This window comes from Pygoscelis adeliae, unplaced genomic scaffold (assembly GCF_000699105.1).
Source record: "Pygoscelis adeliae isolate BGI_AS28 unplaced genomic scaffold, ASM69910v1 Scaffold15, whole genome shotgun sequence".
Lineage (NCBI taxonomy): Eukaryota > Metazoa > Chordata > Aves > Sphenisciformes > Spheniscidae > Pygoscelis > Pygoscelis adeliae.
The window spans coordinates 913,927-931,846 of NW_008824988.1; the positions used below are offsets into that span (position 1 = coordinate 913,927).

Genomic DNA, 17,920 nt, shown 5'->3' on the forward strand with positions numbered 1-17,920 from the left:
ATATCTTTTAATCCCCTGTTGGTTTGAGAACTACCCACCATAAAAAGCATAACTGGCTGTTTATTTGCGCAGGCAAGAGATAACATCTTAAAGTTACAGTCTGCCTTAAGTAGTAGGGATGTGAAGCCCAAAGAAATGAACCATCCAAGCTCATAATCAAAATTGTGTGTGCTCCCTTCTTCTCTGCCTAATGAGATGTAAACATTTTGGCTGGTGTCTCTTTTGAAAGATATTAATCAAATATATTGGTTAGAAATCACAAAGGATAGTCCGGACTGAAATTTACATGTCATGTTTTATAGCATTCTGAAGCTGTGAACAATATGTTAAAAATTTTCCCATGGTGCAACCAAGTAAATACTTGTGGCACATTTCTATTTATTACAGAGAATAGTTAAATTCTAAGACATAAATCATGCTCTTCTACTAAAGGCTTTACAAATTCCCAAAGACAAGCCTAATTCCCAATGCAACGATGCTATAAAAGATCAGACACTTTGTTATGGAGAAATCCACATTTGGAGATGTCTTTCAACAATTTTCTCTCAGGACCCAATCCTGTGAAAGGCACATGCAAGTTGCTGAACACCGTGTCAAGCTCCATTAGTTTCAAAATGGCCCTAAAACCTTATATTTAATTTGCTGTATTTAAATTGTAATCTGACAAGTTTAATACTGCCTAAGCAAAAAAATTCTTTTTCCTTTTCTTTCTTCTACTAAATGACAGTCTTTTGGTTTCAATAAGGGAAGAGATTTCATAAGTTTAAATTTCAAAACTGAGAGAAGATGCCACCAATTTTACCTTTTTTGCACACCTCACATCAGTTATTGTCATTAGCCAATGTCACTACTGTAGCATGAAAGAAAAAATAACAAGAGGTAGGTGAAGAGATAAGGGAAGATGACCGAAAAGGGAAAATAATTCTTAATGGTTCTATAGATCCTCTTTTTTTCCATTGTAATCTATCCTCTGCCCTGTCCCCAGCAACTGCCTTAAATCAAGGAACTGGCACCTGATGCATTCTGCAGATGGATCGGCACTGTATATCTGGAACATAGTATACAGGTGGTTTTTCACTTGCACGAGTTAGTCAACTAGCCAGCAGACACATCTTCTGTTTGTGGGGCAGGAATGGGAGTAGAAAATGGAAATCTCTCCTGGCGGATTTACAGGAAGAAAGGCTAAGTGAAAGAGCAGGTCAAATCACTTATTTACTAATATTTCTAATTGCTCTCACTTCCTGCTTAGGTAGATCCTTTCTGGAAGGCACACCAGTTAACCAGACAGTTATTGAAAACACTGAGCAATAATAAAATCAGTGCTAAGATTTCTGAATCCTTCAAATGTATTTTAAATACATATTCAGTTAGACATGAGTGCTGCAAAGTCTGAAGATGAGGATTTCCCTGGCCTCAGTAAACGAGGTGAATTGTTCACCGATCTGTTTCTCTTGGTTCAAATCCATAGTCCAAGCCATTGACACATGCTTATGTGACAGCATGTGGAGGCAGATTCCTCAACCCAACATTAGAACTGTCCATTCATATTTTTTTTCTGCATTTCTCCAAGCATTAATTCCTTCTTTAAATGGAAATCTACAAAAAAAAAAAAAAAAGGGACTTATCCTCTTATATCTTCACCTTTGCCTTTTACTATGCTATGTCCTAGAGAGGACACTAAATTTATACAGTGAATTCCAATCTCTACTTAATTTCCACAGGAGCCAATAGACTACTCTTCCTTACAGAACAGGATTTCTGGAATTTTCTACATCTCGTATTCATAAATGCAAATGTATTATAAATGTCAATAACGTACCAGTGCCTGGAAGCACTGGCAAATAATTCACTGATATTTGCAGTGCAAGAGTGAATTTAAGGAGTACAAATGCAGGAGTAAATGCAGCATAATCTGATTTGGGAGGCTGGGCAATCCAATGGCCATGGCCAAGCCATAGGAAATGCTATGGCAACCACTGCTGTGGGCTAGGAGGAAAAAGAAATCAAAATGCTTTCCTTCTCCCAATAAATCCTATGAAAATACTCATGTCTGAGGGTAGGTCACCAATGAACTTGTCATCTATTTTGATGCCTTTTGTATTGTACCAAACAACCATTCAATTAGTATTCAAGAAATCACCCTAGAGAAAACCCAAACTTTGCTTTCCAAAGTGAACAACTGGAAGCAAAGTCTTGATGCTAAGTTTTATTGCTGCCAGTCACTGGGTACCCTGTAGTTTCCAAGAGACAAAAGGAACAAAAGGAAAATTTCTGATATGAATCAGGAGACTCCCCCATGAAAAACTATATGAATGATCATTGCTCCACCCCACTACCAATGCTTTTAGCTCTGAGTCAAAAGCTCAAGATCTATTCTGCTGGATAACCATCTTATCACCTCCAGTACCACAAAGATAACCAAATTACATTAACCAAAATCAAATCTCTGAACTCAGAAGAGTTCAGACAAGAAGGCAGCTGTGGCAACTGAGTTAATTTAACAGCTTTCTGCTACCAAAAGGTATCCTACTTCATCTCTCGCTTTCTCTACTGCCCCTGCCCCCCTTCCATTAGCTGTGGCCCACATTGGTCCCTCCATAATCTGATTCAGCTTCATAGCCCAACAGAAAACTCTCCACTTTTTTGGTTGATTAAGTTTTCTGATGGGTTGATGAGTTAATGCTGCATGTGTTTACAGAGAGATCTGACAAGAACCAGAGCCAGTGCAAGGTAACTAATGGACAATTCAGAAGGGGAAGGGGCATGCAACCACCCTTTTCTACGGCAATGAGCTGTTGGAGCAGCTCACACAGTCTACTGGAACTGCACTCTGAAGCAGTTAGTGCCAGACTTTCCAAGAGCATAGCTTCTTGTGCTGATAGTTGAGTCAAAAAGACTTTCTTGCTTGTGAAGAGAAGAAATTAGACAGGGCATCATAAAAGCCTGCAGTGCTATTTTTAGAGACTTGAATTGTGTTTAAACAGCTACCGAGTCAAAACTGCTATTCTGTTTAGTCAGCTGTCAGTTTTCATGGACTCTTTTTGCCTGCCTTCCTTTAACATTTACCTATTACATTAACCCCAGTAGTCCCAGTCAGGACTCTTTTTTGGAGTCAAGTGTCAGGGAAGTCTTTCAGACAATCACGAGAAAGTGTAGTCCCTCCCCAAAGACTTTACAATCACTCTACCCTAAACAAACTCACAGTCAGTCCAAGGTACTGTCCAGTAGATAGTTACAATATTATTTGGAGACTCCTTTAGAAATTAAGTGCTTCCCAGAAAAAAAAAAAAACAACAAAGCTGAAACCAACAGGACAGGCACCCAAGTTCAACCTGGTTGCTCTTACTTGTAGTCTGAGAAGTACCAGTTCCAGCCATGAGAAGAGATTCCTCGACAGAAGTCCTGTAGGCTACATGTAAGTCAGCAGCCCTTTTTACACATTAATTTCTACCACCTAGGCTGACATATCCTTTGGAAATAAACTGTTTAGAGCATTAATTGTTTCCTCTGCTGTGACTAATCAGACGGATTGCGCACTGTTATGGTGAAGTCCTCTAAGCTCTGAGGGCTCGTGAGGAGGGAAACTGTTCATAGCTTTAGCACTTCTTTCATTGGTCCCACTTGAACGGAGTGTATCACAGCATAAATGATAAGTTAAGGGAGTTATAGCAATTTTCTCAAATAAAAACTTTAAAAGTTGCAAATCAGCTTAGTTAGAGTCAGTTATATTCTAGACACTGGATGAACCTTGCATCACAAATTTGGCATAACACTAGACAGGTAACCAAACTGTCAAAATATAATTTACTCTTTAAATGCCTGCAGTGGTATCTTTTCCTACTGCTAATTGCTGATCTTATTTTGCACTCTGGTGTCAAATAGCATCTTTGGAATAAGAGAATAAAACAACAGGAAAACTCCAGTAAATCATCATAGCCCTTAACAAACGCAGTGTTTCAGGAAGATAAGTACCCTGAAAAAAAATCTTCATTCTTGCTTGACACTTCTCTATTTACCTTATTCTTTTTATGGAATGGTCACCATTTAATGAGCAATTATGTACAATATTTACTTGAACAGTAAAGTGATCTCAGTGACTTTAATGCAAGCATTATTCTAAGGGCTGCTCTATAAAACAAAGAGAAAGTACTTCATCTCAGGATAATGTTACAGGAAGAACTTCATTCAGCAGAGCTAAATTTAAAAACAGTGCTCTTACAAGATCTAACAACTTGCAAATTTATGATCAGATCTGGCAGCTCTTTTTCAGACCTGTTCACTGTACAGAATTCAAATGGTGTGATAATACCACACATTTTAGCAGAGGTTGTAAAAATTAACTATAAAATAAAGCACAGAATATATCAGCTCTATCTTCAGTAGTTTCACCTAAGCATCATCAGGATAAGATGGAAGAGTAGATTCATACTCTTTAGGCATCTCCTTACTATTCTAAATATAAAACTCCTTTATCTCCTTTATTTCTTGCCCCATTATTTTTCTTATACTTTATTGTCAATACAATTTTTACCACTCCAGTACAAAAAGTGGATTTGATACAACTATGTTTTTACAATATGTAATATATTGTGCTGATATTTTAACTGTTACTTTATTGAAAAAATAATAAATTTCATAATAAAAAGGAAATATTAGGCTAGTCAGGAACTGAGGCATGTTTTCCTCTTATCTGATCATAATTTACAGTAAAATTAAAGCACCTTTATAGTCCCTGTTCTAAACAAAGGGGTCCCAATGACATCAATAGTTACTCTGCGTAAGAGTTGTGCAAGAGAGAGCTCCTGCTGCTGCATCCACCTTCACCACACGACTTGGGGAACCCGTTCAACCAAGCAACATGGACAGAGCTATGCCAATACTAAAGATGGACTTGACAATATAAAAGATATTCTGCTATTTCTGCTAATGAATTTAAGCTTGATTCATAAGAGAGGGGGCATAGAAAGTAAAATCTGAGATAAGTTGCTTGAATGTCCCTGACAATCTGAGCCAGACCTACCAGAAGTTAGAGAAGCTCCTGAGCAGGAGTTGGCACCTATAACTGATGCAAGACCTTGGGCCAAGAGGACTACCAGAAAGGTTTAACGTGCCGTGTGCCTCGCTTTCTTTTCTTTGCTTTTTAATGTTAAACTTTGTGCAGTTCTCATAGCATAAGGACACAGGCAAGGCAGAGTTTGTGAGTGGAGATAATATCTTTATCAGAAAAAAAGGGTATATATGGAAAAAGAAACTCCTTTTCAGACACAACCCCTGTTTTTGGGAAGACCTTCTTCAGGACAAAGTGGTTGTGCATTCAAAAGTATACCTACTCTTTCTAATTATGCTAGGTGGTCTTATAAACGGTGTTGTCAATAAAGCTTGCCTTTTCTTACTAAGGTATTAGGAATATAGCTGGTACCAAAGGCCGGAGAGCTTCCCAGCAGCAGAAAGTTCTTCCATATGCCACCAGTCATCTCAAGTCTTTGAAGCCCATTTTCTTTCTTAACAGAATATAAAATCCATCATAAAGTTTATGCACATGGGTTGAGTATACGTTTCAAGATGTGTATGTGTACCTAGGTATATACAAGCACCTTTTGAAATGGTAGCACTTCATTGAGAGAGAGGATTGGAACAAAGGATAAAAAGAGCCAGCATGAAGAAAAATGTGCCTGTGAAATTTTCAAAGTTGGGGTTGAAACAAATGTTTTAATTAATGTTCATTCTCAATTCTACATTGCACCAAAAAAAATCTGCTTTGGGGCCAGGTAAAAGTTAGTTAAATATTCATTAGTTTAGTGAAAACTTTTCTCCTAAAAAAATCAACAGACAAGGGTGAATTGCAAAGGCAGTTGGAGAAAAAGATTTACTTAGGGAAAGTGGTTTGAAAAGTGCAATAAGAAAGGAAAAATTCAAACTTCCTTTCCAATCCTTTTTAAACCCTATATCTTCTTTTCAATGGAAAAAGACCATTAGTGATTTCATTACTTAATGGGACTGGAGATAAAGTAGGCAAGTGAAATATCTCCTAGCTCTGCTATCATCACTGCTCTCAGCTGGCCTTCTTCCATCCTACACCCTTCTAGAGGAGCTGAGGATCACCTCACTGTGAGAAATCTTGACATGTACATCAGACCCATGAATTTAAAATCAGCTGCAAAAATATATGCAACTATTTTGTTGCTAATGTGTTTGTTTACTAGTCAGAAATGGCAACTCCTCAGTAAATCAGATTGCATGTCAATATAGCAAAAAATTAAAATACTGGGTTAAAGCAAGTTAGAATTTACACCTCTCAAACTCTGTAGATTTAGTAGACCAATTTTTTCTGTATGTAATTGCCTGCTATATGGTTACTCCAAGGCTGTAATTTGTCCAATCTGTTATCTTCATCCTATGGTTTTTACCTTATGACTTGGGAATGCTGATTTGTTAATACTTTTTAATTTTTTCTCTTTGACTGTACTCTGAAGGAAAGACATAAATAATTTCTTATCAAGAATCTAGTGTCTCCCTAACTCTCTTTAACAGCAAGTTTAGTAGCTAAGGACCCATCGTCTCTCCTTTAACGTCAATCTCTTCCTAATTTATATGTGTAAAGTTTGTATTGAGTCATAGAAATCAGAAAATTCAATGTATTAAGTGTACACAAAGTGCTAAAGATTTATAAAGAAAGAATATTTACAGGTTAAACTTTATCTTGCGTTTACTTGTTTTGGGCATAATTTCTAATTATTAGAAACCAATTATATTAAAAATTTGCATGAATATCTATTTTTAGTCTTTAATATGAATGTTTCTCTTTAGGCTTTATTTTTTATTAATAGACTGTTCATTTTTCTACATACCACAAATAGTATGCTATGTTCTAAAATGGTATGGTGGAATGTGGAGAATTTTGTTTTGGGGTAATAATAAATTCCTTTGGCTCTGTACAAAAGGCTTTATTCATCCCTCAGGTGCATGATCATTACCTGGGTCTATCTTGGCTTTTCCCTTAATATAAACAAGAGCCACCTACTGTAAATCACTTTTTTTTTGCTTACAGACATGTGCAACTTGTAGATATGCAGCCTCTTATATTAAAAAATGTACTAAGATTTCAGTTTCTAAAAAAAGTTATGGAGAGTTAATTAATTAATTCATGAATGAAAATTAACACTGATTCCAATACCAAACAGTTTTTCTTTGCTGTCAGGGTGAAATTCAGTCTAACCTGAGAGGAAAATATGAATCTTATTGCAATTTCTAGTTAAGTTGTTGAAGCTGCTATGCCAGAACATCATGTATGCCAAAGCATCTTACTGGAGCATCATGCATGCTTAAGGGACATGTAGCATGCATTCTCAGCTGCTAAAAACAGATAATTATACAATGCTTCTCAACAAAATATCTATTTTGTACTGGCTGGAAGCTGATCTCCCTACCACATAAGCTCATGGAATGGTACCTCTGAGCAGGAACCATACTTACGGAAAAAAACAGTGAGTAAACCTCTTACAAAGGGCTTTTTCATGCACAATATTTTACTAAAAATCATAATACACAGATAAGTGATACTCAAACATGCATACAGGCTGCTACGTTTCTTTCCTCTCTAGTGCAACCACTGCATTAACCTGAAAAGCTGTGCTAAAACTCAATACGCCTTACTTGCAGCCACAGGGATGTTCCCTTTCCAATCCACTTGTGCATTAGCACCTGTGTGAGTGTCTTTGGTTAGGCCCTTGCACTGCTCTCTGCATTCTCGCCTTCCACAGCATGCCACTAAGGACAGTCACTCTGGCTCTCCATCTATCCTTTCGTCCTTGGTATTCAGGGGAGCCTGTGCAGCATGCAGTTAAAAAGATAATAAAAAATATGTGTCTCTTCCCTGCTCATCCTGAGGTAAACACCAACTTCGTTCTACTGACCTGTAACAAAAGGCAGAGGTCAGAAGGACAAAATCCTCTGAGCTGGAGTCCATTTGTGCAGTGTGTTAAATGCCATTAGGTCTCATTGACTTCTCCAGACTTTTCCCAAGGCATTTTTCATTAGCAGCAGAGATCCATATTTAATAACTATTTAAGTGTTATTACGGTATTTCTTGAGATACACTGAAGAAAAGTATATATACTGAAGAAAATTATCCACAGCATTGCATTAGGAAACCATTTTGTGTTGTCTCATGGAAAGCAATTTATATATAGCAATGTTACAGTGCACATTACTGTACAGAGTGTTACTACATTACCCAGTCTTGCTTAACGTCCCAGGCTCAGAATCAGTTTGGCCACAATATCCTGTAAGAGCTAGTGACTTTGGAGTGCTACATACGAGACATCTCAGACAGACCTGTCTTTCAGAAAGTATTAAATCTCTGCCATGAGCACACATTTTGGAGGACTGAAATGGACATCCAAACATTGAGATCCAACAGAGTAGTCTTTTAGAAAACTTTGGCCTTCATGAACACTGATGTAATTCAGGATTAATGCCATCGAGCTGAAAAGATTACAATAACAAAAGAGCAATATGAGATTGGCCTTAGGCCTCCAAAGTCTAAAATCTCCAATATATATTTAAAGAGAAATAACTTACTCCAGCATTTGGAAAATGGGGCCTATTGAAAAGCATGAAACCTCTAAAATGTTATTTCAATGCCAGAAAAGTAATACTTTAAAAAGCCAAGACAAAAATGCCAAGAGGAACAGAAAGGAGTGAGGCAGAAACGCTAACATGTTCATTTCCATCCTGTCCGCGAGCTGGGTCAGACCCGCAGCTCCATGGGCATCTCTGGGTATTAACTGACGGACAGTCCCTGCCCTCAGCGACACGGGTGTCATCTCACAAAATAGAAATATGGATGTAAGCTGGACTTAAAATAAGGTTCCTAACTAGAAAATATACCAACTCAGAAACATGCGCCTTATGACGATACCTACATTTAGCTGTGACTTTGTACCCGCCCAGCGGAGGGTCGTGGCCTTCCACGGCATCGAATCCTGCTGACACCAGGACAATCTCTGGATCAAACTCATTGGCAGCTGGCATAATCACAGTCCTGTAGAGCGAAAAAATCCAACCTGTTAAAAATTAAAAGAACTTCTCTCTTCATCATATAAATTGCCACAAACTCAAAAATCCACAACACAAGATATTTTCTTTTAATTAAACCAATCTTCATGGTAGCTGTCCAAAACCAAAGTCCAAGGCTTCAATTAATTTCTTTCTATAGTCACTCTTTTTTCTTTTCTATGATTGAGGGAAAAAAAAATGCAGGTACATGTGAAAACCTCTAATATTACACACACATCTGTGCCTGTTTTATCCTGCTGCCTATAAAAAGCTGCCTCTTCCAGGGAAGTGACTAATGGTTTACAGAGAGCACTCAAAGCCTGAGTGGAAACCCGGACTGCTCCAGTTAGTGCGAACTTGGTGTAAATTTGAACTATAAATTTCTTTTGGGAAAATGTTTGCTTTCCAAACTTTTTTTTTCTTCTTAACATTTTTAAATGTTTGTCGAGGTGGGGGGTGACTCTAGCAAAGGAAAAACGTGAAATTCCCTTAATCAAATCCAGACTATGTTGTCAAGCCTTTCCAAGGTCAAGCATAACAGGAATGTGACAACCACAAACTAGTGACAGCAACCCCTGCTGGTGTCAGGAAGATAATTCAGCCCTTCACAGTCACAAAGATTCCACTTTTTTAACCCCTTCCTTGACAAACTTCCATGGACATATTTTGTCGCTTTGTTTTTGCTCTTCTCCAAACTCAAAGCATTAAAGATGTGTTGAAAAAGAAGATAAAACCCTGCATTCTGCATTTCTTTCAGGCTGACTTTCCAAAGGGAAGGTGTCAGGATGGTTTTTACACTAGTGTGACAAACACTGAGCCTGTAATGACAGTGCTAATTCAGGGGGACATCACTAATATTAAAGGTCAAATACACAAATTAATGTTCTATTCCAAATATATTAACTCAAGGAAATCCCAGCTGGTCTACACTGGTCAAAATCTGAAGATCAATTTTGCGCATGTGTAATACTATTTGTCTTAGTTCAATATTTATTTATTTATTATTTAATCAACTTAGGCCAAAGAGATCATGTTTTTGTTGAAAGACTAAGGTTTTCTGTGGGAAAAAAAAAGCATATAAATAATATTTTAACAACTCTTTAGGTTTTTCTTTAGCTTAGTTTTTGATCTGTGTTTTATAAACTTTATTTTGTTCTGATTTCCTCAAAGGTAATTTTAGTATTAGGAAAGTGTTCCTTTTACTTGTTAGTCAGAGGAAAGGAGAATTCACACTAAGTAAAAAGTCTTTGTCAGGACATACAGCATTTCAATAAATATCATTTTACATTAGAAAAAAAGGATAGAGGCAACTTCATTTTTCTGGTGATTTCGCTGAAATTGCACCATGAATGTCTGCAGGCAAAGTGGTATAATTTGTGAAATATTTCTTTTTTTACATGTCATTAGTAGGCCTCTGCTGAAGCATGGATTCCAGTATTGAGCATTGCACTTCAAGAAGGACCTAGCCCAATTTGGGAGAACAAAAGGAAAGAAAAAAATTCTGAAAAATGTGACCTAAGTGGATAAAATGATAGAATTATAATTATTTGATTCGCATAATATGAGAGTAAACATGATAAAAGTCCACAAATATGTAAGTGGTTGTTGCAAGAAGAAAGAAATAACCTGTTCTGCATTTCCGCTGTGGATAGGACATGAAGTGGTTGCAGCAGGAAAGCTGTAGTTCAGACATTGGAAAAAGCTTTTTAATAGTAAGGATAGATAATCATTTAAATAAAATGTTTAAGAAAATTTAAGAGTCTCCATCTCTTTCACTTTTTTATAATAAGTAAAACAAATATCCATCAAGCTTGCTACAGGTTCAAGTTGACATGGCCTTGAGGCAGAAGGTCAGATTTCTTCTCTTCTAGGTCTTTTTCCTATAGTTCCATGATGTATAACAATATAACACACAAAGTACACATAGGAATAATTACATTAGACACTACAGTGACTGAACATTTTTACAGGCTAATCTCCACGAAGTTAGGGAACAATATCAGGAATAAAGATCTCCTATGCAACCACATCTTATCTTTCTTATGTACATACCTTCTGATAGTCTAATTATATGTTCATTGTCTGAAGCAACACCTACTTCCCAAACTTCCCCACGTCTGCAACACATGTGGCACAGATCCTGATTAGTGATGAGGACTGTGGCTGATATGCAATCTTGATCTGTCCCCATAGTACCATATATCTTACACACTGAAAGAAGGAGGGATCCTATGGAGAACCCTCCCTATCTGCAGCCACTTGAGCTTTTGCCCTCCTCCTCTCCGTTCACGTTTCCTCAAATTCAAGTCAGGCTCTGTTTTTTGTTTCTTCGTGTCAGATAAAATGGCAACACCACGGAGTACAGAATAGACAATGCTCAGGAGTCAGGGATGGAGTGTGTTCAGTGCGGACAGAAGCTCTGGAAACTCAAGTTGCTGAGCACTAACAAACCTAACCAGGCTAACACAGAATGAGATTTTTGAGGGTCTTATAATTTGGAACATTGAGAAAATGTAACACACTTCTACCACATTTCAAGACCTTGCTCAAAAGCGTAAAGATGTCAGCACATTTTTTTTATAACTTGGGCAAAACAATGCATTTGACCCTTAATCTCATTCTTAGAAGCGGCAAAAATTGTTTAGCCACAGTTTCTTCAAAATTTTTGTCAAATAAATATGTCTGACATGAAAACTGCCAGCCACAGTAGGTAATATTAGTAAAATTATTAAATACTGAAAGCAAGGTCTTTCAACACAAAGCACCAGGAATAGCTATTAACACCATCTTTAATAGTACTGAACAGGAAATAGTAGCATATTCATAAATCTCTACAGAAATGATATATAGGAATCTCTGCTAAAGGAAGAAGAAGGCTATAAGGATAATAACCAGGGGTCATATTTAGAATTCACTGTTCTGTTACTGCTTTCGGTATTACCTGAATTCACATGACTAAAACAAGACCTAAGAGGGTTTTTCTGAAAGAAAGAATTTTTTCTTTTAAAAATGTACACAGTGTCTGTTAAATTTCACCAGAAGAATAGCACCCTACTTCTGCTATAATACTGTCTCACAAATTATGACAGAACTTTGCTGCTGCTACTCTGCATACTACATACCAGAAGAGCTAACCTATGTGCCCACAAGACCTGTGTAGTTGTTCATTTCTCCTTCATCCTCCATAATATTGAGGGACCTTGGAATGTAAGAGCTCATCCATCTTACACTGTTCTTGGTTTAATACTGAACAGAAACTCTAAGGACTTTTCTTTTAAAAAGACATTATGGAAAATGTAATTGCTTTACCAGGAAAGCAAGCTTGACTCTTCTCTAAAACATCTCAGGGTGTCTGTGGTCCCTGTTACAGCAGCCAAGACTACTATTTGGTCTTTCAAAAAGATGACAGCTGCAAGTCTCTCAATTGCAGAGAGGACCATATAGACATCTAGTTCCTAAATCTCTAATCCAGTCTTCCTCTACGTTAACCAACAGACATTTAAGGTTGCTCCTCTTCTGAATAACTACTATGAGATCTCTGCTCGGAGAAGAGCGGCTTAATATCTGGAGAACATCATAGAATTTGTTTTGGAGTTTGTGTAGGTAGGACCTCTCTAACCTTTGTCTTGCCTTGGCAGGCACTCCTTTGTGGCACAAAACACACATGTAAATTCCTTCACAAAAGCGACAGATACTTTCCCATCTTACGAAGTGCTATACGGAATCATATACATACATTTTTAAATATGGACTAAATTTCACCAGGACATAAATAAAACCTTTTGGCATTTGCCACCTCTCAGGCTTCAGCGCCTTCATTATCCCTGAATAACTGTATTTAGAAAAAAGTTTTGAGGTGGCAGCTGTAAAGAAAGCCTACACAAAGCACCAGATTCCATCCTTTTTTTAATTTGAGCAATGTGAATCTCACTTCTCCCTCATAAACAGGCTTCTCTTACCTCAGGAGAGTGAGGATGGTGGGACAGGCAGGGACAGCTCCTGACCCTTCACTGTCTCTTGGGAGTAGAGAATCATCAGACCCTGTATCTTGCTCCTTTCCCATCTCATCTACACTCTGGAGGGCACAGCAAGGTGTAAGAAAGAGCAATCATCCATCGACTGCCTCCTCAGGAGCTCCATAACCATAGCACTTCCCTTCTCAGATGCCTAAGAACAGAATCCTCTGAATCAGATCATAACAGAAAATATGCTTTTTTTTAAAAGCATACAACTAGCATTGGTCATACACTAATAGATATTCATGTTAACCTTCCCAAATTCCTCAGACCAACCCTACGCTCAGAAGTCAGGCTGCAGCTGGCAGGATTTGTTATGGTGTGAAGGGTCAAAACTCTGCTCCTCAGAAATCCTTTGCAAGCGTGCATAGGCAGCCTGCACTCAGAGGTAGGAACAGTTACTATCTTACCCACAACAGGAGTAAGAAATATGATTTGGCCTCTGGCCATAGGTCACCAGACAGGTACGGACTGGGGACTGGCAGGCCATCAGCTTCCTGCTTGAAGCCAGCTGAGCTGCAGCGGTTATCAGCAAACAGAAGTTAATGCTAGGATCCTTCTTCGACGAAATGAGTAGTTTTTGTCAGAAGAGAAGTGAATTTTATTCTTCCACTATGACTCACACTCTACGCTACTCCCTTCTCCAAAGAAAATAAAACACATAAAAGAGAGGTTTATTTTCCGTGATCTTGAATCCTATAGAAGCATAAATATTTGGTATACTGTATTCACCTAATGATGACAGCAGAGTTACAGGGGCATCTTGCCTGGCTGACTGTTTCTTTCTTTTCTCTCACATTTTCATTAATAAACATGTCAAAGCCTGAAAGCTTGAGCAGCTGGATCGCAGGAGTTATTTATCTGTGTTAAACCTTGCAGTTACAATGAAACTGTGTCCTCCAGCCCAAGGTAGTGCAGATCCTCCTTTAAGTCTGATGGTACTGGGAACAGAGCATGTGTCTGGGAAGCTGAAAAGATTCTTTTTTGTCCCACTAAGGAGATTTCCCCAAAGAATTAATATGTTCCATTTGGGTATGCTGCTGCCTGCAGAGAAGCCAAGGGATGGCTTCCAGTTGGGTGTAGTCCTAGAGAAAACATCAGGCATGTGATCCTCCCCACCAATCTGAACATCAGATGCAAGACATTAAAGAGATTCTACCAAGGGACTCTGTTCCTTTTATTCTTCCATTCTATTTTCGTACATTTAAAGCACATGGTTAGGATGCTCCCAAACATTTGTTCTCCCAGAAGAGATTGCGGAGAAGTACCCAACCCAGAAATGACTCTGCAAGTACCATCACACAGAGCTGCAAATCTCCAAAGAAAGTTAAGCTGATGCAAATAGCTACAATTCTTTTGCTGTGTTGGTAATTTAAAAAGGAAACGAGCAGGAATACCAGCCCAGGACAGTAATTTATGTAACTGAGAAAAAGAAATCCACACTGTTCTAAAACTGCAGATTGGAATGGCTTAGTAACATAAATTATCTCAAAGTACTTTCAGAACATTAATAAATGGAAAGGCTGATATCTTCAGCTGGTATAAATCAGTATAGCTGTTTCTGATTGCATAGTCCTCTAAAGCAAGCATTTCTTGTACCCACTTCACAGATGAATCAGCTAAAACTAAAAGCTGGTAAAAGACTTGAATAAATTACTTAGTTGTCCCTGGAAAAACCTCGAAAAAAATGCAGAAGACTCTAAGTCCACTACTTCAACTAGTAGAAAAGACTATAAAAGCACTGTTATTTATTCAGTTATAGCAGACCTGTATTTTGCAAGAAATATACACACAATGCATTAGTGCTATTAAAGTGGGGGCTTTGCCACCAAATGGAGACCCAGTCTCTTGTTTGAAAGAATGTAAGTCTACCTGCAGTTTCTCAGTTTCACATCCTGCAAATAAAATATTGTTCCAAACAATCACTATGTTGTCCTACCTTAAAATTACACAAGTTTAAGTAAGTTGTTGAATGCACCCTGATATGAATAGATCAGAAAGTATTTAAAAGATTGCCCAGATAGGTATGTGGAACTTATGGTATCTATTATTTTTATGTGTTGTTTGCACATATGTTTCAATGTAACACAATACCAAGTAATGTCTATCCTCACAGAAAACTACATAGCATTTTTGTACAACTATTGGATAATTTTTTTTCTGTATTAATTGAGTTTATACTAGTGTCTCTCACTAAAATGTTAGTTTACCTTCATGACTTTTTTTTATGCCAGTTCTACTGTCAGCCCAAGATCACCAAGGCCAAACCTGAGAACTTCCCCCCAAAACTCCTTGCTGACTGTCAGCTGACCATCAGCTTTGTCCTGGACTTATCCTCCAAGGTATGCCTAAATTCTGTAGATTTTATCTGTATTAGTTCCCAAGTTATATCTTTTATATAAGTTTTATCTTTATAGCCTTTATTTTTATATCTTTTCTTTTATCCTTACAGGTTTTCTTTTTATATCTTTTTAATAGTTTTATTTCTTCTCTGTTTTTTATAAGCACAGTCAATACTCTTGTCCTTACTTTTATTTTATAGTTACCTTCTTTGTTTTCTGGATATACAAAATATATTTTTCTTTTATTCTTCAAGGGGCAAAAGGTACCACGTCAATACAAAATCCTCACTACTGTAAATCATGGTCATTTCACTGGGATTTACACACAGTATTAAATTTAAGCACATGCCAAAGTGTTTAAAGGGTCAAGGTCTTCCATAGATGCACCCAAGTTAGTAATTTCAGAGGTTATAATTGTAGGAGTATCTAAGTGCCACTGGATGAAAAGTTTTAGAAGCACCAACAGCTTTGCTTTTTTTTTTTCTTTTTTGGCTTTTGAAGATATTTTCAGAGCCTAAGGCTATTATTTGTGGGTTCCTTTTTAAATGAATAATTATTTTGGCATCCTGCATGCAAGTTTCCTGAATTCTATTACAGCTGGAATTGCAACATCTTAAGCACTCAAAAAGCGTAAGAAATATTGACTACAATATCTGCTGATCCTTCCATTTTTATTATTATTTAGAAAGGTGGTTTCAATGTAATTATAAGGACTTTTCTACATTTGATCTACGGTATGCCTCAGTCAGAGTCTCTGAACTAGTACAAAAAGAACCAAAGTAAGGAAAAGTTAACAAACAGGAAAAGTATGAGAAAAATATTACTTTGAGGTTTTCAGAATTCACTTAAAAATTAATAGCATAGTCAAATAAAATTATCCAACTTCTAGAGACATGGGCAAATGTATATACACACGCACAATGCACATTCACATCCATATTCAGAACTGAGTAAAATTCAAAGTTCGGTGGTGTTAGGTAAAAGGATTGGCTAAAAATTATGGTAAGTAAGCTTGCTCAAAGGCTATGGGTCTAAGTATCTCTCAAATTCTTTGAAAGAAGAGGTTACCTTGGAAGGATCAAAGACATCTAGCTGTCCAATATGCAAATATAAAGCCTTCTATGGAAATATAGGCCAAGATAGCACATGCAATAACAGGATATCTCCCTACAGACTGTAGGGTTTACGCAGTCACCTGAAAAGTGACTGCGTAAAAAAATCTGTATTTTCTATTAAATGTTCCTCTGTCTTTTTAGAGTCTTATTTGTGGAAGCACCAGAATGATGAAAGAAAAATTTACTATCTTTTTACCTTTTATTTATTTCTCAGATCTCAAATAAAGCTGGTTGGTACCATGCCATCTTATGCAACATAAATAAAACTTATTTACTAAGTTCCAGCTGGTAGCTAAAGGACTGATGTGGCTTCCAACAGCTATACAACTGAAGATGATACATGAGAAGGAGGAAATAGAGGTTTAATTTGTAAAGATGGGGCTTAAAATAAAACACAACATGACTTAAAATAGTATCACCAACACTGAGAAAGTAAAATGCAATAAATATGGAATCCCACCATTTTAAGTCAATTATTTTTCTATCAAAGTCATTCTAACGTGTATGGGAAATGGTACAGACACATGCATATACACTGCCAAATTTTGCCCTAAAGTCTTATTTAAGAGAGCATTTAGCTTTCATGGTGTAACATGTTCCTACCAGAAAAATCAATTCAGTGCCCATTTCTTGTTATTACTTTATTTTATGGAAAAAAGAAAAGTAAATCTTTAGAAGATTTTCTGCCATAAATATAATAATCACATTTGGGGGTATTTTAAGTTTTATGTTTTAAAATTTGCATGGCTGCTTAGAAAATATTTCTATCAAGCCTGAGTACACTACAGTATTTTCTATAACAAAAGAACTATCAGTTTTGCCTTACTACTAAGTAATTTTTTTCAACAGTATTTTATCATGAAAGTCAGTGGACTTGGCCTAAAATGTTAACATCTTAAATTAATAATACTACTAAAACTGTTCACTGCTCCCAGTAAATCTTATTACATAGTAATAAGAATGCTCCTAAGAAGATAAAGGTAGGTGTTATAATATCAGAAATAGTTAAATATAGAGGTAAAAACTTGCCACAATGTGTTGCATTTATAAAGTTCACAAAATGAATGATAGCATGGTATCCTCTCTGAGGAATTTCATATGTCTATGAAAAAGCGTATTATTTTGAGTATATTCTACCTTTCAGTGAATTTTTAGAGTACTTCACACTTTTAAAATTACTTAGCAATCTAAGAGCAGTATAAGAGAAAGGAGAGTGTGGTACCTACTTTACTTGCACTCCACAGGAATGGTGGAATTGGGGAAAAGAAGGAAATGGTGGTGTTCTGAATAAATTAAAAAGAGAAGAGGGCTCTGGAGCATGAAGTTTGTCTCTAGGTCCAAAATCTACACTCCTCCTTTATGAAAAAACTTCAGAAAAGCTTTCCAGTTT

At 36.9% G+C, this 17,920-nt stretch overlaps 1 protein-coding gene across 1 annotated transcript in view; it reads right to left on the reverse strand.

Annotated features, from left to right (window-relative positions):
* Positions 1-17,920, reverse strand: part of HDAC9 (histone deacetylase 9) — a 452,900-nt gene that overhangs the window by 46,355 nt on the left and 388,625 nt on the right. Inside the window, exon 24 of the mRNA XM_009326083.1 lies at positions 8,925-9,043. Within this exon, the coding sequence (XP_009324358.1) occupies positions 8,925-9,043 (119 nt within the window). The remainder of the gene's footprint in view (positions 1-8,924; positions 9,044-17,920) is intronic.